The sequence below is a fragment of the Xenopus laevis genome, chromosome 3L (assembly GCF_017654675.1).
Source record: "Xenopus laevis strain J_2021 chromosome 3L, Xenopus_laevis_v10.1, whole genome shotgun sequence".
Classification (NCBI taxonomy): domain Eukaryota; kingdom Metazoa; phylum Chordata; class Amphibia; order Anura; family Pipidae; genus Xenopus; species Xenopus laevis.
Genome location: NC_054375.1, coordinates 95,816,940 through 95,843,717, shown reverse-complemented (window position 1 = coordinate 95,843,717; position 26,778 = coordinate 95,816,940). Strand labels below are relative to the sequence as shown.

General features: G+C 37.7%; 1 protein-coding gene across 1 annotated transcript; it reads right to left on the bottom strand.

Moving 5' to 3' along the window:
• Positions 1-215: 215 nt before the first annotated feature.
• ube2q2.L (ubiquitin conjugating enzyme E2Q family member 2 L homeolog) lies at positions 216-17,121 on the bottom strand. The gene is given in 12 exon segments (NM_001089994.1): positions 216-989; positions 1,830-1,896; positions 2,659-2,754; positions 3,203-3,251; positions 5,743-5,892; positions 6,100-6,160; positions 7,101-7,185; positions 9,838-9,978; positions 11,603-11,659; positions 13,266-13,370; positions 14,239-14,343; positions 16,813-17,121. Coding segments are annotated over 12 exon segments (1,107 nt in total). The 5' UTR covers positions 16,972-17,121; the 3' UTR covers positions 216-957.
• Between the last annotated feature and the right edge of the window lie 9,657 nt (positions 17,122-26,778).

Here is a 26,778-nt window from a genome sequence, read left to right as displayed (position 1 = left end):
AGGCAAAAGAATAAATTCACTCCACGGTTATATGTCAGAGCAGCTTAATGCACTGGTATAAAGATGGCTCATCTATTGACACAAAACCTACACAGCTGGATTTACAAGAAAAGTTTTATCTATGGTCTTAACCTCCTTTATGATTAGGACAAGGATAACAAGATTTAAGGCAATATTAGGGGAATAGATAAAATATAAAAAAACTCCTCAATGAATTGTGCCAAAACTCAAAATGTTTACTATGAAATGGTGCAGGTTATGCTGATCTTATAGATGGAAAATACTCTGCCATTTATTCCAGCACGTCCATTTTGAACACCACAAGCCAACACAAGATGAAAAAATATAAGAAAATTCTTGTGAAAACCCTAAAGTAGAAAATTTGGTACACGTCAAGCGTAATTTAATGGCTTCATTCACTATGCATCTCCTCATCGACATCCATCAAATTTGGCAATGCTACAAAAATGTATCTTGTGGGTTTTTTTTTTTTTAGAATTCTCAGCAGAAAAAATAAATTACCTACTTTTATCCATTTTTAAAACTGCATTCTTAAACAGTGTTATTAAACAGTATCAAACTTTTGTTTGGCTTTAAATGAAACTATACAAAGCAAAAAAAAAAATTCTTGCAGAATAACTCCTGCAACAAACAAAGAAAAAATATGTGAAAGCAATTTACAATAGTCTAATAAAAGTGGAATGGATGTAACTAAGCTATACCTTTGATTTAAATAGAACATTAAAATATTTGGAGTGGCCTCTCATCAGTAAAGGCAGTTGGTTCTCATTTCAAGAGAAGCAGACATGGTATAATATACAGGTCTGATAGTTCCTATTAAATATCTATTAACTAACATATGCTGTACAGAGGACCAAAAAGGGCAATGTGGGATCTGTTTTGGAAAGAAATAGAAAAAAAGTTTGTTTTTAAATCCTGGTCCAAGAAATGTTCAAGTTAACCATCTTCTTTAGGAGGAGTGTACCAGCCTGTGAACAGAGCAAACAGAAATGTAAATGTATGATGTGGTCATACCCTCCAACCAAACTACCTCATTGCAAGATCAGCCCACTCTTCTCCCACAGAGTATCATTCCAATAAGAACAATAAATGTATAGATTTAATTATAGCAAAGTCATGCCTCTGTGACAGCACATAGGTGAAGCTGTAATGGTGCATAAACAGGTATGAATATTTGAGTGACCTTATTAAAGACATGCAAGAGAAGCTGTTAAACTGTAAACACAGAAAACCTTTTTTTTACAAAAATAGATTTTTGGTCCATTTTAGTACAGGTATTGGACCTATTATCCGGAATAATCGGGACCTGGGGCTTTTCGGATAACGGGTCTTTCCGTAATTTGGATCTTCACACCTTAAGACTACTAGAAAATCATGTAAAGATTAAATAAACCCAAATAGGCTGGTTTTACTTCCAATAAGGATTAATTATATCTTTATAGTTGGGATCAAGTACAACCAACTGTTTTCTTACTACAGAGAAAAAGGAAATCATTTTTAAAATTTTGGATTATTTGATTATAATGGAGTCTAAGAAAGACAGCCTTTACGTAATTCGGAACTTTCTGGATAATGGGTTTCCGGATAATGGATCCCATACCTGTACAAGAAAGGAAGTTTGCTCTTACAGAAATAGTCCTAGGGTGAACAAATGGAATACACCTAACATGTTTACAGCTCGCTGCCCTTTTCAGAGGAAAGTTTATATCTAAAACAACCAAATGCTTAGCCTACTCATCCCAAGGATGTTATGAAGCGTTCTCTCTGTATTAAAGCCTCTGCCCAACAGAAAACAAATTAAAACTTACCATTCTTCTCGTGGATCTGTACTAGTGATTTGTAGGATTGCTGTGCTCGAGCAAGATTATACTGATTCTGTAAAAGAATAGCAGGAAAATTAGAATACTATATACGTTATATATCTTTGGACAGAGAACCTTTTTCTAATTTTGGTTCTGTACATTACCACAATGAATTTTATATGAAACAACTCAGATGCAGCTGGGAAATTGACAATTTGTCTAGCAGCATGTCAGATTTCAAAATTGAATATAAAAAAAAAATCTGTTTGCTTTTTTTGAGAAATGGATTTCAGTGCAGAATTCTGCTGGAGCAGCACTATTAACTGATTCATTTTGAAAAAAATGTTTTTCCCATGACAGTATCCCTTTAAGACAACCACGCTTTAGGAGTAACAGCAACATTACTAGATTAGTCTAGTCTAGTCCAACATTGACGGCTTTTGTTGATTCTTAGAGTAGTGACACAGATTTACTCAAGCAAGTTGTTAACAGGGTGAACAGCAAAATGCTATTTGCAGACCCCAAGAGTATAGAAAGACTGATCGACTACAACGTTTTTATAATAAAAGTTGAGCACTTACTGATGGCATGTTATTGACAATACCACTATAACTAAATCACTAACTGGAATCAAGTACAGTGTACTGTTTTATTACTACAGAAAAAATTATTTGATTGCGAATCTATGGGAGATGCCCTGTCTGTAATTTGGAACTTTCTGGATATCCTGGATAGTAGATCTCATATCTCTAATAAGACTATTGGTTCTTAGATAAGGAGATTGCTAGAATTTATTAACCAATACACACACAGTAAATCAATACAGTGCACTTACCTTGTTTGCACCAAACTGCACACGTGCCTTGCCCTTCACTAGGGTAGCATTGATCTGCATAATTACAGACTCTATAGAATAGGCACTGCTCCAGCCCTTAAGGAAGACAATGGGATATAATAAGTACACAGAGGGCTATGAAAAGGTCTATGCAGAGTAAATCTTGTATGTACTTATATTATATGTCGTTATAACATGTAATATTACAATTATGTAACAAATGTATGTTACATAGGACAGCTAAATGCACATTTGGGTTCTTTGACAAAAGCATTTGACCACACGCTCCCCTGTCTTGTCCATTCCACACCAAGGAAACGCTAGTGTTAATGCAGGCCATTCTTTGCCGTCTCTACTCAATGCACTGCATGGAAGAGTCAAATGCAGGTGGAATACAACTTCCATATGGAGCATTTAATAGACAGATAGCAAAGAATTGGCGGTGTTAACTCATACTTTCCCTTTGAGTGGAATACATAAAATAACCACCACAGGGGAACACATGTCCAAACACACGTTTGTTGAGAAGAAATGCTTTCCTTACCTGTTTAGTTAACAGCTCCATGCAGAGAGCTCCACCTCCCAGCACATACCTTTAAAAAACAAAACATATAACATTGTTTCTTATAACTTCTATACTGTCCGATTGTGGATGTTCTATGTAAACCAAGGGTTATGTTATGGTTGAGATATTATTTGCAAACACTGTACCTTTGTAAAGTACAGTATATTACAGGATTTATTAAAGGAGAACTAAAGCTTAAATAAAGAATTAGCTAGGAATGCTTTACATTATGCTTTGGGCTTCTGTACCAGCCCCAGGCAACCAAATCCCTTTAGCAGGGAAGATCTGGGTCTCAAAAGACGCCCCAGTAGCTCCCCATCTTCTTTTCTGCTGATTCACTGCACATGCTCTGTGCTGCTGTCACTTACTGAGCTTAGGAACCGATTCAAAATATACAGTACACATAGAACAGAAATGTCACAATATAAGGCTGATTAGTAATTAATACAGATAATTACTACATGGCAGCACAGAAACCAGTGCAATTAGCATCAGTTTATATTACAGACCAACCTCATTTTCTGCTGGATAATTTGTGACGACCCCTAAGCTTAGCTTCTCAACAGCTGCTCAGAGCCCACTGAGCATGCGAGTGTCACAGACACTTTCCAAGATGGTGACCCCCTGTGACACGTTTGAAGTCCTGAATCATTGCTGCTATTGAGAAGCTGAACTTTTATGCTGGTACAATAAGTTTAGTATATAAAATATGGAATTGTTAGGCATATTCATTTCAGGCTTTAGTTCTCCTTTACAGTTAATACAGGCAGTTCCCGGGTTACGTACGAGATATAACGGCAAAAAAATCCCATGTTTACTTTCTTTAATGAAAAAGAAATCTATCTTCAATATATTTTAATCAAAAAATGTGTACAGTTTTTAATAAGAACTCTGACTATTTGCAGTGAAATTCCCCCTTCGTTTTATTTGCTAAGACAGCTGTAGATAGGAAACTTCAGACGGCCCCTAACTGCTCTGCAGGGAAACAATCATACTTTTAAACAGCAGGGGGGTACTTCCCTGACCGCGAGCAGCTTTGTTTGTTTCTCTGTAGAGCAGCCGGGCACTGTGTAGAGATTTGTATTCGCAGACCCAATGCAGTCTGCATATTCTGCTTATTAATCAGTCTTGCTGTATCAGCTTCTATGGCAGAAATTATTTAACTTGTACTGTTTTGATAATTTATGACGATCCCTAAGCTTAACCCCCAACTGAAGCCCAAACCACACTGAGTGTGTGCGCAGTCTTGGTCTTGCAAAGATGTTTAACAAAGTTACAAGATGACAGCCCCCTGCGGCCAACTTTGAAAGCATAAATCATTTGTTTAATTAGGCTTCTGGTGCAGTTAGTTCATGTTTATATTTAGTATACAAAATACAGCATTTCTAGCTTTATTCTATTTTAGACTTTAGTCCCTCTTTAACACATAAGAAACTACAACTGAACTACAGTGTGGTTAAAGGGATCACCTCACACTCATTGCATATTGAAGTTACTTTCCAATATACATTAAAAAAAAGTTTTCAATGATTTCAAAGCTTATTGCTACTGAAAGCAGTTTGTCTGACTCTTCATATTCTCCACACTCCTGGCTCGGACTTTTGAAACAATATTGCAAGCCATCTGATTAATGTTGATTAACAGACCAGGAACAGTAATAAATGAACAAGAGTAATAATAATGATAAACGGTGGTGGTGTGATCAGCTGATGACCACCAGAAAGGAGTGATCCATAGCAGAGCTTTCAAACAGCCTGTACAAACAGTCTATAAAACACTATTCAAGGATAGGTTTGACTGTCGAAAGCACAATATTTCAAGAGTGCTTATAGAAGCCATAACAACTCATTAACTATAGATTGCAAACTATAGCAAAACTATTCCTATAGATTTTAATAGTATAGCAACTTGAGTAAGTGGAGTCTTAAAAAGGTTTCCATTCAAACAAATGATATCCCCATCGGCTTAGAGAGATCTTGGCAGGTGCAAGCTCTCTCCAAACTCTGTAGAAAAAAAAAAAAAATCTAAGTATTCCACTGTATTCAGTGAAACCTCAATTTTATATACAGTACCCTGATAAGTTTTCCTGCATTGTACACTACTTTTTTTCTGGTCCCCTGAAAAGTAGTTCTACTGTATTAGATTTAAATTTTCAGTTTCACTGTTGTGAGGTTATAAACCTCAACCTGTTGTTTCTAACAATATACAGCAAACAATTTTTACTGCTTTACCAACATACAGCAATCACGATCTTGAACCTCTACATATTAGAAAGGAACTATAATGAAAAAGGTTAACACAATTAATTGCATGAAAATAAGGAATCTTCTAATACAATTAGAAAAGTGTATGTAGATAGTAAGCTTGCATTTACAGTAGATAAAGATTGGCACCATTTCAAAAATAACAAACCCATCACTATCACTGTCTCGCAAAGTTTTCAAATTTATGGATTTTAATAGATTTTAAGTTTCACCCTTAAAAAACACATGATCTGTAATTCAATGCAGATAACTCACCCGCCAGAGAGTACTGGAGACACAACTCTAACAAATGGAGGATCAAACGGAAAGTTATCCTTAAAGGAGAAGTTGAGTAATATACACTCTACTCCTTCCTTCTCTTTTAAGACCAAAAGGTCACTGTGGAGAGGGCTGTCTGGGTCAACCCTGAAGAAAAGAATGAAAGAAAACAAAAACATAAAACTTGTGTGAATCAGATGCCCACAACCGTTCATCTAGGTTTGATATAAACTTTTAACCCAATATTTGCACAACATAGACCGTTACAGTTATAAATGCAATGAAGAAGGGATGGAGCACAGCATTCATATAACACCGTGACACCTGTGCTTCCCAGAAATCAAAAATGCTTACCTAAGAAGCTTAACATGCCATTCATACAAGCTGTCATTTACAAGCTCCACTGAATAAATTCCTGCATGAGAAAAAAAAAAATGTATTAAAAAAAAAAAAAACAACACCCCCCCCACACACACAATATGCAGCCCTCGTACCACATGTTCTGGCACACTGGTGGCTTTTGCTGTTTGTAGCTTTACACTGCTCAAGTCAAATGATTCAAGGCTTTTATCAGCACTGTTGATTTTAATCATATTGTTTGAAGAGTTTTAAAACAATACCATCACTGAAGCAGAGAGGTCTAACAAATTTCTGAAATGTAGTCATAGACAGACCACACACATTTCTTGAGCTTTTACACTTATGAATAAACTACACCAGATCATAAATGGCGCTCCGTATAGTAATTTGAAAAGAGATTTAGCTGGCAAGCGATCTGCATTTACTTAAAAAGTGCAAAGTTTTCCCAAGTGCAGTAATCCATATCAACCTAGTGATTATTCTAACCGAATAAAATTGTTCAAGGCAAAGTGCACAGGAGCAAATTTGCACCTATGCAGAAAGTGCTGGTCACAGCTTAAAATTTGAATTCTTGGCTAACATTGATTGAAGCAATGGAGCGGTCACTTGTGAGTGGCTAGTCTGGATAATATTCTATTGTATAAATTATGGCAGACCTATACAGACGTTGAAAACTGGAACTTGTCCAGGTTTTCATGCAACAGTTGTACAGGTGTGCAAAGCTCAACAATAGGAATCAGCAGACGGCATGCATTTTGACACTACCAGTATTGGCTAATGGGGTGATGAGGCATTAGCTTTAACCCCTTCCCAGCCAATGACCAAGAATCTACGCTGCTACTCCGTCACGATTTCTTGCAGTGACATGGATTGTGTTTCTGCATAAAAATAAATGCCAAAAAACGTTTTCTAAGCAACAGGCAGCTCCAGAGAAGCCACTTACAGGGGAAGGGTTAAAGAAAGCACTCTGTTCAATATCATTTGCACAAACTTACCTGTTTTATAACTCTGTGACCTATATATATCCCTGAGCTCTTTCATGAGACGATCGGAGGCTTGGACTGATCCAGAAACCGCACCCTAATATACATTGTAGAGAAAAAAAAAAAAACCATACTGAAACATCAAGTATTGCTTACACAACAATTTATCAGGTTATATATAAAAACATTTTTTTTTTTAAAAAAATAAATAAAACTAAAGTCAGACATTACAAGATCAGCTCATTATTTTTGTCTGTACACCTTCAGGGACAAGGAAATTTTTCTTCCATCTTGATTTCCCCTATTACATATTTGTCACGCTAAAAGTTTTTTTTTTCTTTAAAAAAAATGTAATATTACGCAAAGGGAAGCAAAGTAAGCAGCTTTTAAAATTACTGCATTTGCAGTATTTTAGGAACAAAGTTATCTAACACCCATAAGAAAAAAAAACAATGGCACCCTAAAACTTAATTAATACACCACCGATAGCAAAAATTGCAACCAAACACTTCCTAAAAATAGGACATCAATATTTCCGATCGGTGTTGAATTTTACCACACTCTTATTTTCAAAACTGCTGTAAGTCAGACACATTAGCAGGTTTTCATGCATGAATAGTATATTTCAGTGCTGACACAGTATCTCTACTGGGTTCAAGTTGTGACCTTGATTATCCCAATCCAAGACTATAATTTTATTTTACCTCAGCAACTAAGATTTAGACTAGCTTTTGTGTTTTGGATCATTATCTTACTGAACACAATTACGAGCTCATGGACAGATGTCTGGATATCCTACTTTAAGGGTAGAACTACACAGTGTTTTGGATCCGATACCTTCCGTTTCAACGCGAGGAAGCGCAGGCGCCACGGCGAGTGCGACAAATCTAAGTTAAATAATAGGAGTGTCGGACGTTGTTGCAGCGTGCATCCAACACGACTGTTGGATGAAGATGCAACATGCAGCATTCACATCCGACAGTCAAGTTGGATGCATGCTGCGACAATGTCCGACATTCCTATTACTTACCTTAGATTCGGCACATCCGACGTGAAACCTGCACTTCCTCTCGTTGCGTCGGAAAGGGAGGTATCTGATTAGTATATGGGTAGGACTCCACGAGTTTCAATCCGATGCACTGCCACAAAACGCATGCGACAAAAACAAGGTAAGTAATAGAATTGTCGCATGGTGTCGCAGCGTTGATCCAACGCAACACGACTGTCTGATGCAGACGCAGCGTCTGCATCCGACAGTCGTGTCGCATCAACTAATAAATAATTGCGACGTAAACACTCGTGGAGTACTACCCTTAAAGGGCAGTATACTCACTTGATTAAAAAAATACTTACACACACAGTCAGCTGAATTCAATTACATTTGTTCATTTGGTTGACACAGTACCTAAGGGGGAAGCTACTTTTTTCACATGGGTAATGTGGGTGCTGTAGAACTCTGTTGATTAAAGGGGTGGTTTAAGTTAACTTTTAGTATACTATGTAATGGCTAATTCTAAGCAACTTTTCAAGTGACCTTCTTGTTTTATTCATTTTTTTTTTTTTAAATAGTTTTTGGATTATTTGTTTCAAATGGGGGTCACTGACCCCAGTAAAAAAAAAAAACCCAAAAAAAAAAACAAATTTATTGTTATTGCTACTTTTTATTACTCATCTTTCTATAGAGGCCCTCTTCTATTTATATCCAGTTTTTAATACAAAGTAATGCATGGTTGCTAGGGACATTTGGATCTTAGCAACCCGTGCAAGAGTAATTTGGACCCTAGCAACCAGACTACTAAAAATTTCAAACTGGAGAGCTTCCAAATAAAAAGCTACAAATAATAAAAAGTGAAAACCAATTGCAAATTGGCTCAAAATATCACTTTCTACATCATATTAAAAGTTCAGGTGAACAACCCCTTTAAATATATACAGTAATGACTTAAAATTGGTGATGTGTGCTTACTTGGGGTCCCTTTGTCTAATGTTACATTTTGTTCAATGGTCAGAAACTGCTCACCGAGATAAATATGCAATAATAGTGGGCTTCAGCAATAACTTGACGGAAGGGCTTTTGGGGCAGTTGATAATCTCAATTTATTAAATGTGGCTGAACCCAGTTGAGCTGACAAACATGTGACTTTCAAAATAAAACATTTTTACATGTACAGGACAAAAAAAAAAAAAAAAAACACTTTAATATTTGGTGTTTAAATAGATGTCAGTGTGTGTCAGTATGATATAGTAGCACATGAGATAAGAACATCAATACAAAGAAGCTATTGAATTTTATTTAAAATCTGCTTTGGCCCAAATTGTGTTCATCTCTCTGACTGAAGCAGATACTAAGGAGTGATGCTTCCACCTGACCTTATTCCCACAGAGTAGTACGGATATAAATTTTTGCTAGGTACATTCCCATATTGAAGCCCTTTAATTCACTCGCTATCATGTTTAATTTTGAAGACTGAAACTTGCTGCCACCAAATGGCTATTCTGGCTTTGTCAACAGTGGTGTAACTATAGGGAGCCATGGTTTGTTGAGAAATTTAGGAGTAACAGAAATTTACACTTCACACTTTGATGGGAAAAAGAGGCAGTGTGCTAGAGAAAGGGAATGATGGGAAAAGCATCAGTGTGCTTTAGACTTCAGATACGATGTTAGAATGACAAAGTTAGACTGAGCAAAATTACAAATTAATTGTCATGGGCTACACTTGATTTATGGTGTGGATTGGTTTTCACTTACATTCAGGTGATCCTGTCTTTGATTCTTTCTGATTTTCTCTAAAATGGCTAGATTCTCTTTCTCAATGCCTTCATCTTCTGATTTCTTGCCCTCAACTGGCTCTTCCTCCTTCATGTCATAATGATCCAGATCTTCTATATCCTTTTCATAAAACAAAAGAATATATGAAATATTGCTTGTCTATCCAGACGGATATATTTGTATCTGATTAACTAGTATTCCCAGAGCAGGGTGCAATTTTATTAAAACTGCTATAGAACTGCCAACTTGGGAGCGGTTACTGCTTATGTAAATTTACCCGGCAAGATATCACTTGCGAACAGTCATGTAATCAATACAAAGTTAGTAGGACCTACTCTAAAGCTGCACAAACACAGAAAAACTCCCCTGTTATCATGTCATTTGGCCTGATGGGGTGAAAACAGGTGGCAAACTCTTCACATTTGTGGATGGTAGTGTGCAATGGTAATTTTGTGAACCAATGCTTTGGTCCTTACATTGATTGATTTACTAAGCACAGACACCTTATATGGCCAAAATTGTGTTGCTGTTCTCAAGATAGTATGTTAAGATATGTAATCTCTTGCGCATTTCCCCTATAATTGTGATGTGCTCTGTATGTCATAAATGGCATATTAATAGTTACTTACTCTGTTTTCTCGATTTACATAGAGCTGGAAAATCACAATTAGGCTAAAACAAGTAGTTACAGCTTGTGCAATAGTATTTTATATTTAACAAAAGCATTAATTGTAAATATGAATTGTATATAACAATGCCCAAAGTACAACCATTAGCATGTTTAGTACTACTTATTCAGTAACACAACTGTGTCCAATATTTTTTTTTTTGGATTGTATTTTTTTTTACAGTTGCAATGAGGGCAACTCTCACTATCACATTTATCAAAGGAGTTAACACACTCTCTTTTCCTGTCCAATTAACACCTCTGTTCACAGGTAAAGGTGGCCAGGGAAAGGTAAACCTCAGGGCTATCTAAATGATCAGCCAACGTGATCTTGCCATTAACAGGGGATAAAAGGGAGGAGGACTTGCTTCCAATATAACAACATCAGCTGCTGATGTCCCATCCACCTGCTGTGAAGAAGCAACAGCAATTGAAGAGCTGAGTGTGTACAGAACCACATGTAGTGCAGGAGAGTCATTCCACCACCTCTGAGGTACCATACATTAGAGTTGTGCATGGAACCAAGTTCCAAGACCCGGAGCCGATATGAACCTGCAGCCCGCATATTTACCCACTTTGAACCCCTACCCGACCTGGGCCCACAACTGCCTTATCCGCAACCCGACCCGGCGAACACCATCAAACCGGAAGTGATGTTGCTGCAAACCAGAAGTGACAGCATCAAACGTGGCCGATAGTTGAGAGGGTGTACGCCGTGTGATGTAAGAGAGCTGTGACGAAAATCAGATGGGAGGGGGGTTGAATGGAGGGAAAGCTGCACGGAGAAAGCTGCAGCAGGAAGAGACCTGCAACCCGACCCGCGACCCCGCATCTATACCCGCACCTAAAAAAAAGCTTACACTCATTCTGCAGGGTACCTGCTTTTTTTGCAGATACCTGCGGGTACACAACCCGCTGCAGGACTCTACCATACATGCCCAAACATTCAGGCACATTTCCACATCAGACTATCTGACTCAACAAATCTAGCCATGTAGGACGAGAACACTTTGTAGATATTTAAGTATATGTAAAAAGAAACTGTGTCAGTGGCATTGGGCAAAAGAGAAGAGATACCTCGCCCATGTCTTCCTCCTCTTCCTCTTCAGATGTGACTTCTTCTGTAGTTCCATTCTGCAAGAGACAATTTTCAGTCTATTTAAAATTAAAATGGAACAGACATCCCTAGAGATTTAAAATTTAGACCAAATCAAATCCTTATCCAATATTACATAATATTACAGAATATAAAAGACTAGGTAGCACTGAAGATTCATACAGATTCTGATTCATGGAACTGTAAGGATACAAGACAAAGCAAAAGTTACAATGTGCAAATAAAGGGCATTAAAAATGTATTTGCTGCCTCAGATATTCTTAGTACTTTGGCTGAATGTCCAAAACACCAACATTTTCCTATATCTAGCCTAACTAAAGCGTAGATTTTCACAAGGTGTCTTGCAGGGGGGAAGAGAGGCAAGCCCTGTAAAGAATACCAAGGAAAGGCTGGCTCAATTAGAGTGGTGATACACTTGGGAAGCAAGCAGCTTAGCTGGACAGCATTACACACCACACTGCGATAGAGAACATGCTAATGAGACAATCTTCTCCAGGGATGCCATCAAGCCAGAAGCTGGCCAACCATTCTGTGGCTGGAGAAGCAGTCAACCCATTTTAATAGTCAGTGGGGGTCATTTATCAAGACTGGGCAAATTTGCCCATGGGCAGTAACCCATGGCAAACAATCAGATTGCTGCATTCATTGTTCTACTTGCAGTTGGCTTTAAAAGCTAATCTCGGATTGGCTGTTATAGGTAACTGCCCATGGGCAGTGATAAATGAGCCCCATTTGACTTTAAAGAGTTGTTGGTTTAGGCCCTGTTGGTCAAATGTAGCATAGAAGATCCAATGACAGAGGAATACAGCTAAAATGCACGCTGCAGTAGAATTGTGCTGCAGCTGAGAACAGGCAAAATGAACATGATCAGAAAGGTAACATAAAAAAAAAAAAAAGAAAAAAAAAAAAAGATGTCCATGAAGCCCTCTTCTTCAGAGCTCAATAGTATGATTGTTTATTTCTCACTAGTCATTCCTCTACCAAAGTAGAAAACGGAGTAGGTGAGCTTTCGATTGGTTATCAGAGGTAACTCCTGTGGTACAGCAAAAACGGTTTGAGCTCTTGGTCCATTGGCTCCCCAGTCTGTTATGGAGATTTCCCATTGGGGGTGTGCAATTCAAGCTTCAAAAATGGCATCGGAGTTAAAACAACCTACCTCCCTGTTGGATGAGCATGGTCACTTGATGCAGGAGAAGCAAAACAAACCACTGCTCTAAATAAAACACAATGAGGGTCATTTATCAACACTGGGCAAATTTGCCCATGGGCAGTAACCCATGGCAACCAATCAGATTTCAGCTTTCATTGTTCTACTTGCAGCTGGCTTTATAAAGCTAATCACGGATTGGTTGCTACAGGTAACTGCCCATAGACAAATTTGCCCAGTGTTGATAAATGAGGCCCAATATATGGTGTGGAGTAATGAAAGAAAAAAGGGAAGACAGGTTAAATATACAGCCATTTACAATTCCTGGAAAATGTTTTCAATTTCCCACATTTAACATATTACCATATCAAGTCAGTTGTGAGCTGACCACCAACACCTTTAAGCAGAACAGTGTGACAAGTGTTTAAGAGGAACAAACAGTTAGCAACAAATATTATTGAATGGATATGGTGTACCTGTCCAGTGGGGAGAGGTTGGTCCAGCATTTCCACGTCAGGATGCTGTGGTAAATTGTACAATCTGCACAGGTCACAAATCAAACGCTTCAACTGCTGAAGAAGCTACAGAAACAAAACAGTTAATTTTAGTGTTCAGAGATCAGTCAACATATCCACTGGTGACTCCAAAAGATGAAAACAAACTTTACTGATCATGGGATTTTTATATCACATATGAAAAAACACTTAAAGAGGCTAAGTGTATGGACTGCCCCTATTACATAACCAAATACACCATGTACAAAACATTGTGAATCAATAAGGCATAGCAGGCATACTTTAAATACATTTTCAGTTCCAGTATTTTCTTTCCTGAGTTTTACAAATGTGTTGGAGTGTAAATGTAAAAAAACAAACAAAAAAAACCCAAAACTATAACAAGGTGCACTTCTCTCAAGGCCTGTTCACTTCGCAGATCTCCCCTCATTTGACTGAATCCGAGTAAATCTCTCAGTTACTCGAATAAAGGCCCACTTCAATCTAAACATTACCAAGGCTTTTTAACTTGCAATATACCACCGGAAAGAGCTGCAGCATACACCAGTTAAGGATTGACCAGATGTATAATCTGCTATATAATTTTATTTGTTAAAAGGATACCACACAAAACATTGCAGCAGAACTAGTCCAAACTATTTTTTTGCAAAAACATTATGGCCAGTTTGGTTGCTTTCTAATAGGGCTCTTTATACAGCAAGTTAAAGAGGATGTGTCTACCTGAAACCAGTACACTCTCAGCTTTAGTTTTTGTTTTTGCTGCATCAGTGTTTTTAATTAAACCACTGTAGCCCCCCCCACCCGCTACCAAAAATAAAAAAACAAACACTGTTTCTCTGCACTTTTTAGTTTAAGCAATTTCCTGCACTTATAAAGGTATTAAAGTTGATTTCCCCGCCCACTATCTCACTTTATTAGATATATTAGCCCTTACCAAAGTATTGCTTTTCTTAATGTCCTCCAAGCGCTCCAAAACAGAGGTCAGATTTGGGTCATCTGATTCTACAAACCATATTGGTGCTGAGGAAGGGTAGGATTCCTGCAAAGAGAGATAAGAAACAAGACAGATGCTTTATGCCACAGGAAATATAGACTCAAGCAGGCCATTATATGCATATTAAGCACTGCATTAACAATACATTTTCAATGCCAGGTAATGAAGTGAGAATACTGACAGTTACATACCTGAGGACATTTCTGATAGAAATTAGCAGCTATTTGATCTCACCTACAAATAACCTACATCAGGCAAATAAAGCACCTATTTTATAAGCGGGTGCTGCCGAGACCTAAGTAGAAGTGCCCAATGAAACCTATATATAACCTAACATATTGTCCACAATTTATGATAAATACTAAATGTACTGAATCAGGATTTTGAAAAAACTCTGCACTTGTAGAGCAGGTTTAAACAAAGGTGACAAATCTCCCTGTGTGCCCATTAGCCTTAGACCAAGGGTCCCCAACATTCCACCCCCCCAAAAAAATTGGGGAGCAACACAAACATGAAAAAAAACTTAAGTTACAGTGCAACTTCAGGTCGCAGAGTGGAAAGCACCCCTTTTTAGCAGACAATTGTACTTATTATTGGTGTAGAAATTTGCCATGTTAGCCACACTGCAAACCACAATGAACTTTGGCACTTACTGGTATAATAAACCTTGCGAATAGCTAAGCTGTTTTTAAAAATGGTACATAAAATATGTGCAAAATCGCTATCACACAAACTTAACCTTAATAATAATTTTATGCACAAAAACACACACTATAACTAAAGAATAACATAACATACCACATTGCTAGATCAAAACCTATCCATGCACAAGCAGATCATGTTTTCCATCCTAGACAGTTGCAATAAAACTGGCCCATGTACTATTGTGTAGGCCTGATACAAGACAACTTTCCAGATGGCATGGACTTGTCTGCAAAATCTGTGCAGTCTATGAAAACATCAATTAGTATAAACATAGAGACAGGCTGCAAGCTACACAGAACGATCTGGAAACAGACTAACAAAAAACAGAACTGGGCCTTTACTAGCCACCCATGTCGGTTGTCATATTGGACAATTATGTAACTTTCATGCAACACTCTTTATAGGGGCTGCCTGAAGAAGAAATGTATAGCAGTCCCTGATTAACAGTGATTTAGGTTTTTACTACTTCCAAAGAGCATGCTGCTCACTATACAGTAGTAAGAAATGCTGCCAGTTCCCCATCAACCAATGGATTGGGTTCTGGGGCAGATAGTCATAGCTGCCCTCAGGTAGCACAATGGCTGAGAACGCAGCTTGGAGTCATATATAGCACTGGTACTTTGCAGATAAATCAGAAATAATGTTGTGCTTTACGCTTCAAATAGAGAGATATATTTTAAAAATCAAGATCACTGTTTACTTGTGTACTGTGTATAGACAGGGATGTCCTACTCTCAAACCTACAGCCATTATAGGAGAAATATTATAATGATTATATGAATATTACTGTTCCAAGAATCTCATCCACAAGACAAAATGGTGACTTCTAATGAAAACAATATTACAACAAAAATGGCAAGGTGCTTGCTTAGTTCTGCTGTGATTTATTTATTTTTCAGAGGGGTAGCATAGCTTTTCTTTTGAGTAAAGGTGAATTGATCTGTAATTGCATGGCTGGTCTGTATACAGTCTCATTATCTACAACTCACTATACAAATAACTTCTAGCACCCAGGGGGTACTAACTCAGAGAGAGCAAAAACAGAAACAGCCAACCTAGCACAAGCACTAAACAGAACATCATCTGGCACATTGTGGTTAATTTACTCAGATATTACACTACACCAATAAGATTTTCGCTTATGTTTTCTATTTTAAAGACAAAAACAATTAAAACATATAGTTGGTGGGTTACTATAGGTAACTGCCATTGCGCAGCTTTGTTGATAAATAAGCTTAAGCAAGCACTGCATATGCACTTATATTGGACAGGCAGTCAATGTTGTGGATACAAACTACAAAGTATGTATCTTTAACAGGTAGTGTGTAACTTACAGGAAGACTGGTGAGTAAACAGATCCATGTAGGGGGAAATGCAGGTACATATAAATACATATACCCACCACTATCCATGTGGCAAGGGCTAGAATTGAATTAAACAATACAGTAGTCCGATACGTGAGCAGTACAGGGTCTACCCTAAGGGGTTTCTTAGCCCCCTGCAGTGGGTCATACTTTCCCAGTAACTGGAGGGCCATATTAAGGAGGTAGTACATAAGTAGAACATAAATCTACTACATAGTGTACATTTTGTCTATCCCAAGAGCCCCAGGTGATGGAAGCACAGTAGAGAGAGCATTTGTCAGCTGTTAATAGTGTACATGGGTGACGGTCGCAGCCTTTCAGAATACACAGTGCAAATCGCCCAGCCGTCTGGCGAGCGGACACATATAGTGGGCTCTCAAAGAATGGGCAGGTTGGTCACTAAGTGCCTGGGCCGTTGTTTGTATACGTTGGGTATAATACACACCGTGATGTTGCAGTGGATAGTGATGACTACCCCAGTACTCTGGATAAAAACACAGTGCAGCTCGTCCAGCCTCCAGCTGACGATCCGGAACCTTTCGTGCTCTTTTCCGAAAATGGACTCGAGGAGCCGCAGCTCGGCCTTCAGCCCAGACACCGACATCTTGGCTTCATTTCCGCCCGGCGGAGGCCCGAGTAGACAGCGGGATCATGCCCCGGGCCCGAGCTCTCCGCCCGGCCTACAAATAAGAAAGAGGGTCTAGCTTCCCTTTGTATGTGGAGCTACGCCACCGAGAGCCACCGAATTGAAGGCTTCCGGCGCAATGACGTAACAGACGGGGCTTTACCGAGAACAATGCGCAGGCGCGCCACTGTTAAGGGGCCCCTTACCCTTTACGCATGCGCGAAACTTTAGATCCGCTAGGAAACTTTGAAGGCCATCTTTTGTGTTGTTCATCAAGTTCTGCGCTGTTTAGCAAACTAGTGCGATTACGCCTGTGCAGAGGAGCTTGTCTTTGGAATGCACAACTCAGGATCATCATTATCTAAGAGTAAATGCGGCATTGTGGAATGAATGGGCCATTTTATTTACATTTAATCAAAGGTTTAATAATGTTCAAATTGTTTTATAGTAATGAATCCAGCTCTTCACAAGAAGGCTAGTGCGCTTCATTAATAAGATTTCACTACATTTGCTACATTTTGTGGCAAATTAATTTTTTTCTATATTGCGGAAACTAGTCTGCTTAGGCTTATTTTTGGTTGGTTATGTTGCTGCTGCTTAGCTGCCATCAGAACATAGCAATGGTCAAAATTCTCCTTTTAATCTTTATAAAATAACTTGTCGGAAGCACACTGACACAGATTTATCAAAAGGCGAGAATAGAACTCACCACAGAAAAACTCACTCTCTGTTCATTCCTATGGGATTTTTAGAATTGTATTTATCAAAAGGTGAACTCCATTGGTAAATAGGAATTTAAAAATCCTATAGAAACAAATAGAAAGATAGTGAGTGTTTCTGTGGTGAGCTACAGGTCTACCTCGACTCAATTTGATGCCCAATATGCTTAGCAAACAGCAATCTAATAGCATCTAATGACAAAACACCAAAATGACAATGGTGGATATGGATTGCTGTGGCTAACATTTCACCTCTTGTAAAATCAACACAAGTTGAACAACAGTAAACCATATGTTATTGTAAAGTACTTAAGCTGAATCCAAAAGCTGAATCCAAAATTCTTATATCTTCTACTCTAAGTGACCAAAGCTTTACTAAATTTACTGGTTTTGATGAAGAGCTTGTATTTTTAATAAGTTATCTCCTGTATGTCTTCTAAATGCTGAGATACCCATAATGCATAGCATTAAAAAGTATGTGTACCATATGATGATAGACTGACCAAGTTGCGATTGGACTGGAGAAGAGGCACTTAAAGTGGACCTGTCAACCAGACACAAAAAGCTGTATAATACAAGTCCTTTTCAAATTAAACATGAAATCCAATTTCTATATTTTATTAAAGCATTCATAGCTGTTGCAAACTTATTTAAGAATCTCAGCTGTCAATCAAATATTGTCTGCCTCTCCTCTATGCTTTAGGCATAGAGGCGGGGCAGACAATTACTTTCACTTTCCATTCAGCACTTCCTAGATGTCACTGCTCTCCCCACATTCCCCCTGTTCTCTTCACCATTTAATTGTGTAGCCAGGGCATGGGGATGCACATCAGGTCCCCCATTCTGGTGCGCAAACAAGATTCTGAGATGATGCAAGGCTTGTCTTAATAACAGTGTCCACAAAAAGGCTCCTGCCTGCTTGCTATAGTTATGAATTCCCAGACAGAAGGAAGCAAGATTCAAATAATTTATATAGTGTAGTTAAAGTTAATTTTGCATGACTAATGGGATAAAATAGGATTTGGAATATTTTTTTTGGGTGGCGGGTCCCATTTAGAGATATGATAATTATGTTCAAACATAATTCTTTACCAGTAGGTTCTTCCAACATACACAGGAGCATCCATTCCAATTTGAAGAAAGGAGGTTCCATCAAAATATTCAGAACTTTTTTTTAAAATGAGACCTGTGAATTTGTGAAATTCTCTCCCTGAATCAGTTTTACTGGCAAATACCTTAGACAGTATCAAGAAGGGGTTGGAGACATTTTAGCAAGTGAGGAGGTGGTGAGTTTTTTAGTTTTTAAAGAGACATATAATGTAAAAAATCAGGAATGTGAGAGAGTGATATTCTAAGACAATTTGCAATTGGTTTTCATTGATTTTTATTTGTGGTTTTTGAGTTATTTAGCAATTCTCCAGTCTGCTATTTCAGAAATCCAGTTGCTAGGGTTCAAGATACCCTAGCAACTATGCATTGATTTGAATAAGAGACTGGAATATGAATAGGAGAGGGTCTGGATAGAAAGATGAGTAATAAAAAGTAGCAATAACAATAAATGTGTAGCCTTGCAGAGCATTTGTTTTTAGATGGGGTCAGTGACCCCATTTAAAGCTGGAAAGAGTCAGAAGTAAAGACAAATCATTCAAAAGCTATACAAAATCCATAATAAAGACCAATTGAAAAGTTGCTTTGAATTGGCCACTCTATAACATACTAAAAGTTGACTTAAAGGTGAACCACTCCTTTAATTGTAGAAGAATTGTACTTCATAAAATAGTGTTTAAGGCTGGTTTATTGTCTGCAATAAATCTATTAGTTATTGTGGTGGCACTCTGCACACTGTACTGAAGGAGAATAATCAATCCGCACCTAGGCTGATCTGATAGGGAACTGAAACTTGTCTTTTGCCTGTGTAGATGCAGGGCTGTGATTGGCTATCTCTCTCCTCCTCCTGGTCTTCTGGCAGGGACCCTTATGACACGCCTATCCCTCATTTCAACTCGGACAGAAACCATAGCAGATCTGTAGGGAGGTCAAATAAATAGGCAGTTTTTAAAGATGATATTACTTTTTGGCTCAAAGTAAAACCAGCACCATATATTACTCATTATTGCCTAACAGATTGGAGTGGTTATGCTATATGTCTACTTTAATATACCCAATCAAGGACTGCACAGTGGAAAAAATTGTAACGGATGCCTTTTTCTGACATTGATATGGCCATACCTGATGATCGATTGTTCTTAAATGAGCTTTGTTGGTGTTCAGTCACCACCTACAAATACTTTATTTCTTGGCAAAAAAATGTCCTGTAGGTTTTAATTGTATAGCTATATAGAGAGCCATAACGGGCATCTAGCCTCTGTTTATCTTCCCATGTAAACTGTACCTTGTTGCTTTCTTTCAGTGGAATTGATGCTACACAGCAGTTTATATAAACTGTAATAATGTTCCCGAAGCAAGCACATATTTTACCAAATACAGTACGATAGTACATTAAATTTGTTTATATAATTTATTTTCTGACATAAAAATAACACTCTGACATAAAAAGTAAAGAACAACATAAAACAAAATTCCAAAATGCTAATGATGACAGTTCTTGTAGCTTCCAATTGTTAGCAATAGCTTTCCTTGGAAAAAGTGGGATTATGTGGTCAGTATGTCCAAGCAAGTATATTTTGTGCGTGTGATATTTGGGAAAGCAAAGTGGGTTTGCAGGAAAGCCGTTATGTTATTCCAGTAAGTCACTATTTTGGCACATGACATACAGTATGTGCCTCTAGAATTCCAAAACATATAGGGCAGATTTATCAAGGGTCGAAGTGAATTCGAGGGAATTTTTGAAGTAAAAAAATTCGAAATTCGAAGTAATTTTTTGGATACTTCGACCATCGAATAGTATACTAGACTTCGACTTTGAATTTGATTCGAAGTAAAATTGTTCGAATATTCGACCATTCGATAATCGAAGTACTGTCTCTTTAAAAAAACTTTGACTTCAATACTTCACCAAATTAAACCTGCCGAAGTGCTATGTTAGCCTATGGGGACCTTCTACAGCATTTTTCTAAGTTTTTTAAAGTCGAAGTAAAATCGTACGATAAAATCGTTTGAATCGTTAGATTCGAAGGATTTAATCGTTCGATTGAACGATTTTACTTCGACCGCAACTGGGCAAATTCGATGTAAAAAAGCTTCGACTTCGACATTAGAATCGAAGTAAAGCCATTCGATCGTCGAATTGCTAAGTATTTACCACTTCGAAATTCGACCCTTGATAAATCTACCCCATACTGTTCAGGCTAACACCTAGGGGCACATTTACAATGGGTTGAATATCGAGGGTTAATTAACCCTCGATATTCGACCATCGAAGTAAAATCCTTCAACTTCGAATATTGAAGTCAAAGGATTTACTGCATTTGTGTGAATCGAACGATTCGAAGGATTTTAATTCATCGATCGAACGATTTTCCTTCGATCAGAAATTACTTAGAAAGCCTATGGGGAAGGTCCCCATTGGCTAACATTGGTGCTCGGTAGGTTTTAGGTGGCGAAGTAGGTAGTCGAAGTTTTTTTTAAAGAGACAGTACTTCGACTATCGAATGGGAGGCTAATTGCCATATAGCATAAAATGGCTAATGAGTTTATGACACTGGACAGATCGAGTCTGGAGAGACCAAAGGTGGCCATACATGGAGAGATCCGCTTGTTTGGCGATGTCGCCAAACAAGCGGATCTCCCTCCGATATGCCCACCTTGAGGTGGGCAATATCGGCTGATCCAATTGTGGGCCCTAGGGCCCAACGATCGGATCCTAACGATGCCCAAACGGGTGGTCGGATCGCGGGACCGCATCAACGAATAGATGCGGCCGCGATCCGACAGGATTTTCTGTCCCACTTTCGGCCATATCTCGATCGGTGAAGCCCGTCGGGGGTCCCTATACACGGGCCAATAAGCTGCTGACACGGTCTGTCGGCAGCTTTTATCGGCCCATGTATGGCCACCTCAAGTCAGCAGCTTTTATCGACCCATGTATAGCCAGCTTTAATTTATAGTTTCAAGGTTGTTTGCTGTTGATGTCAACATCCATATTTTAAATCATTAAACACTAAAAATATTTAGATTTCTTACAGCCATTGCAATCATTTGATTGGAATTTCTCTCAATCTCTTAAATTTTGACATACATATTTTAATGGAGTTGCCGGATGTCCCTTTTTATCCACTTGTTGTGGTTGCTGAGCCTGCTGAGCCTGTCCTGGAAAAACAGATGTCCTGAATTTCCTTACATTGAAGATTTCATTTAGTTTTATACACTGAAGGTGAGGGATAGACCACTTGTTGCTCTCCCTTTCACAATATAAAGAATACCAAAAAGTATCCTTATAACTTATAATGGCTCTGACTCAAAATTTTTAGTTTGAGTAATCATTGGATTGGCACATTTACAGTTAGCAGTTATTAACACTATTAACCATATATTTTCAGATTTGATAAATATCAATTTGCATCAAAAAGATTTACTCTACATTTGACTACATTTTAGAAGAGAATTTAGCAAGTAGTAGTAGCAGTAGTAGTAGCAGACAAGGGGCCAGATACATTATGCATATGTTGCATTGTCGTTTTTTTTTCCGAAAAAAATAAAATGGCTCCCTGGACACTGGACAATTTTTTAGGTAAGCAATTTTAGCATTTTAACAGTATGCCTCTTTTTGTCACCCAGAATCTAGTTAACTTACTTTTCTGATACATCCAGGGGAGGCTAGAATGGGCCACTCTGCCCTGTTTTATTTTTGTGTGAATTACTAAACTTTCAGTGAAGGAGCAAGCTTATGCACATGCAAAATAACTAATATTTTACTGTTTAGTTATGAATAAAAGTATATTAATGCATAGATGATGGGCTCGAGCAGAACTTTTGCTCACAGGCACTTTTCTTTGTCCAAATAGCAAAAGTTGCCTGGACTTCCTTGGATACACCCTACTTGTTCTTTTCATTGCCTCTTTGTGATGCAGACTAAATTTTTTATCTGATTCCTACTGTTACCACTGGCCATTGAACCACCAGAATATTATCAAAATGTAAAATTTCTGTTCTAGAGATGCAATATCTGTGCAATATTCTCAATTAACCTCTCTTGGTTCTTAATATATATATATAGTAATCGGTCAGCAGGGGGCGCAAGAGTAATGTAATAATAAAGGAAATCTATGGCTGGGTGACTTAAGACTCTCTCTCTCTCTCTCTCTCTCTCTCTCTCTCTCTCTCTATATATTAAGCAGCTGTCATTTGTGATTGTTACCGTTGAGTGCTTACGTTTTAATGTATATTTATTAAATATGTGCCTCCTAATATTAAGTCATGATTGTCTTAAAAAACAAAGTGAAATGATTGTGTATTTTTGTAAACATATTTTCCTAATACTGCAAATGTGTGTAATATGTAAATATACAAAATTATACTTAGACTTCATAGTTATAGAAAATACATTTTATAAAAATGGACAAACTTAGCAAGGAGTGACTCAAACTAACGCTAATAAACAAATCCAATATTTAATTTTACTCCATGTGTTTTTCTGTGGATAGCAGTTTTGCCATAAACCCAACAGAAAATACTGTACCGGAACACAGTGTTTTAGGGCTAGTCCACACGGGGAGATAGCGACGCGTTTGCGGTCGCGGCGACAAAGCGCCGCGACCGGCGCAGGCAACAGTTTTGTATGGGCGCCTATGTAAAAACGCCTGTGCTAACCACACGAGGCGATGCGCTTTTCAACAGTCGCCTGAAAAAGCCTGGCGAGGCATTTTCAGGCGACTGTTGAAAAGCGCATCGCCTCGTGTGGTTAGCACAGGCGTTTTTACATAGGCGCCCATACAAAACTGTTGCCTGCGCCGGTCGCGGCGACTGTCGCGGCGCTTTGTCGCCGCGACCGCAAACGCGTCGCTATCTCCCCGTGTGGACTAGCCCTTATAGGTAAAGTATATTTGGGGGGGGGGGGCTGTCTGTTAACAAATATACTGAACCTTGAGGGGAAAAACCCAAATGAAGTGAAGCTGTAGTAATTATTTCTGCAATCTATAGGAGATTCCGATCTAGTGCAGCAAACCTGCAAATGCAGTTAACAAAGGGATGTTTAAACAACAACAATAACCATATATTTTCTGCTTTGAGTAAAAACCAAACAGCAATTCACTACCTTTAAGAATGAGTTCCAACTGTTTAAGTTTTCACTGTCTAGTGCAACATCCCATTACATAAATATATAAACATTACATATAAAATATTTTTAAATAAATTGCTTAAAATTTTTTAAATAAATTGCTTGCCAGGGTTTAGCTTTTGAAGGGGACCCGTTACCCAAAGAGAATGCAGAGATCTGAATAGGAGAAAAATCGTGCATGCACCGAAGCTCCTGTCCTCTTTTCTGAAGCTTGTAGCACCCTGACAACACTGGTCAAACATTTAGCTTATCTGACTATTATCTGATTCAACCCAGGGCTAAATGGATAGATATTGCATTGCACACTATACACATGGATGGCAGCATTCTATTGCTCCGTTCATTTAGGACTACACCCCAAAAGACTGGAACTACAGGATCTGAGGAGGAGTTGCAGCTCCTCTTTGCTTTCCCATCTGCCAATGTACCATTCAGTCACTAACATGGTGCATCAACACATAAAATACATAAAATATTCACAGAATATAACAGTACACAATATTTAACTGATTATTTATAAAGTTGTTTTATTTCCATGAGATGAAGCTCATATTAAATTTTCATTTTTATTCTTTATTTTTATTTTATGCTTTGAGTGTTGGGGGCAGATTTATCAAAGTTCAAGGTGAATTTTCGAATGAAAAAAATTCAAATTTCGAGCTATTTTTTGTGAAATTCAACTAGGAAATAGTCCAAATTCGATAAGAATTTGAAAAAAATTAAAAATTAGAATTTTGAAATTTATCATGTACTGTCTCGAAATTCGACTTCGACCATTTGCCATCTAAAACCTGCCAAATTGCTGTTTTAGCCTATGGGGGACCTCCTAGAACCTAATTGGAGACAATTTGCGGACTTTAAAAAAATTGAAATTTTTTTTTGGAAAAACTTTGAATCGAATTCGATCGAATGCGATATTCCTTTGATTCGTACGATTCCAATTAGGCCAAATACGGACCTATTCGATCAAAAACTGACCTATTTGACAAAAAAACGGACTAATTTTCGATTGGTCTTTTTGAATTCGAATTTCGAAGTTTTTTCAATTCGAAATTCGACCCTTGACAAATATGCCCCTTAATGTTCTGTTTAAAACTTTTCTTAATAGTAAATTATATTATTAGCACTGCTACATGGATTAGTCAAATGGGTTACATTTGTCTACCACCCAAAAGTAATTTTGAAAATTAGAGTACAATGTATTGCATTATAAGGTTTATATAATAAAAGGCACTAAGTTTGCCCAGGGGCAGAAATCCATAGCAGCCAATCAGCAGGTAGCATTTACTGGTCACCTGTTTAAATGCAACATCTTATTGGTTGCTATGGGTTACTGCTCCTAGGCAAACTTAGTGCTGTATATTACATATGGGGGTATGTCTTTTCCTGTTTATCATTTATCAAGTTTTTAGTCTGAAGTTTGCCATTTATACTGCTATTTGGTATTTTAAAAGAATAGGTCTGATTAATCTGATGTGATAAATAGATTTAAAGGCGTCAAATAAATGCTGTATTATGATAAGTAATTCTGTTCACCAACTTGATGTGAATAGGACATTGAGTTTCTTTCACTTTGTCTTTGGGTAAGGTTCATAAGAAGTAAGTAAAACATTTAAAAGTGATGATGTTATACCAACATGTCTAAAGAGTTCTGGGCACTGTTTAGGGCAAAAACATTTAATAGAGGGCCACTTGGCGCATATTTTTTACAGTAGTACGTTATATTGTTTATTTTAAGATATGGATCAACAACATAACAAACCGAATGAAAATTGTATTAATATTACCCCAAAATTGTGATCTATCTTTATAATTTGCTACTCTTTTTGTTTTCTTTACTACCACTTTGTTTTCTTTTATTAAACTGTATAAAGAAGTACCATAGGCACAAAAACAGTACAAATATGAAGGATTGCTGTTCTGCTGCCCTTTTGTTATGTAAAAACAAACGCAACAGGACTATCACTGAATAGCCTTTTATTTTATTACTGATAAGTGAATACTTAATTTCTTATCTAATCTTGTACCACATGCTTGTGTGTAGTATGACTGGTGCTTTTGCATTTTGTTTTGCAGTGCGGTACAGCAGATCTTACAGTACATCTCATCAGCGGTGGGAAAATCAATTGACATGGTTGGCTTCTCCTGTGAAATTAAGCTGTGTTAATTATATTTTACAGGGATGCTCCAGATTAAGTTGAACTGCTTTTTGTGCTGAATTATAAATAACAGGCTGATGTGTTTATAGGTATAGTGTGTAACATTCTATCCCTTCTAACATGCCTGGCTGAACATTCCACATATGACTTTGAGTGTGCGCTATAGGAACTCCAGAATGGTGGAGTGTTACCAGAGTGCCCTGCTGAAATAGCTCAGGGAAAGTGGTAGACATTATGCATTAATTTAAAGGGGAAGGAAAGGTTAAAACTAAGTAAGCCTTATCAGAAAGGTCCACCTAAATATACCAGTAAACCCTCAAAGAAGTTCTGCTCTGAGTCATCTGTCAAAAGAAACACTGCATTTCTTTCCTTCTATTGCAGGGGTCAGCAACCTTTACTATCAAAAGAGCCATTTTGCCCCCTCTTCCACTAAAGAAAAATAGTCTGGAGCTGCAAAACATAACACAGCTTATAAACTTTTAAAAGGTTTAACCTTTTTTAACTGTAATTGTTACAACAACAGAATACAACAAACAGAAGTGCAGTGTGTGTATGTAGGACTACTTTGAATTCAATTAAACACTGAATAGCCCTATTAAATGCTAGTGTTCTCATCTGTTTAATGTGATTTTTGTTTCTGAAGCTGCATGCTGATCTTCCCTCTCTTGTT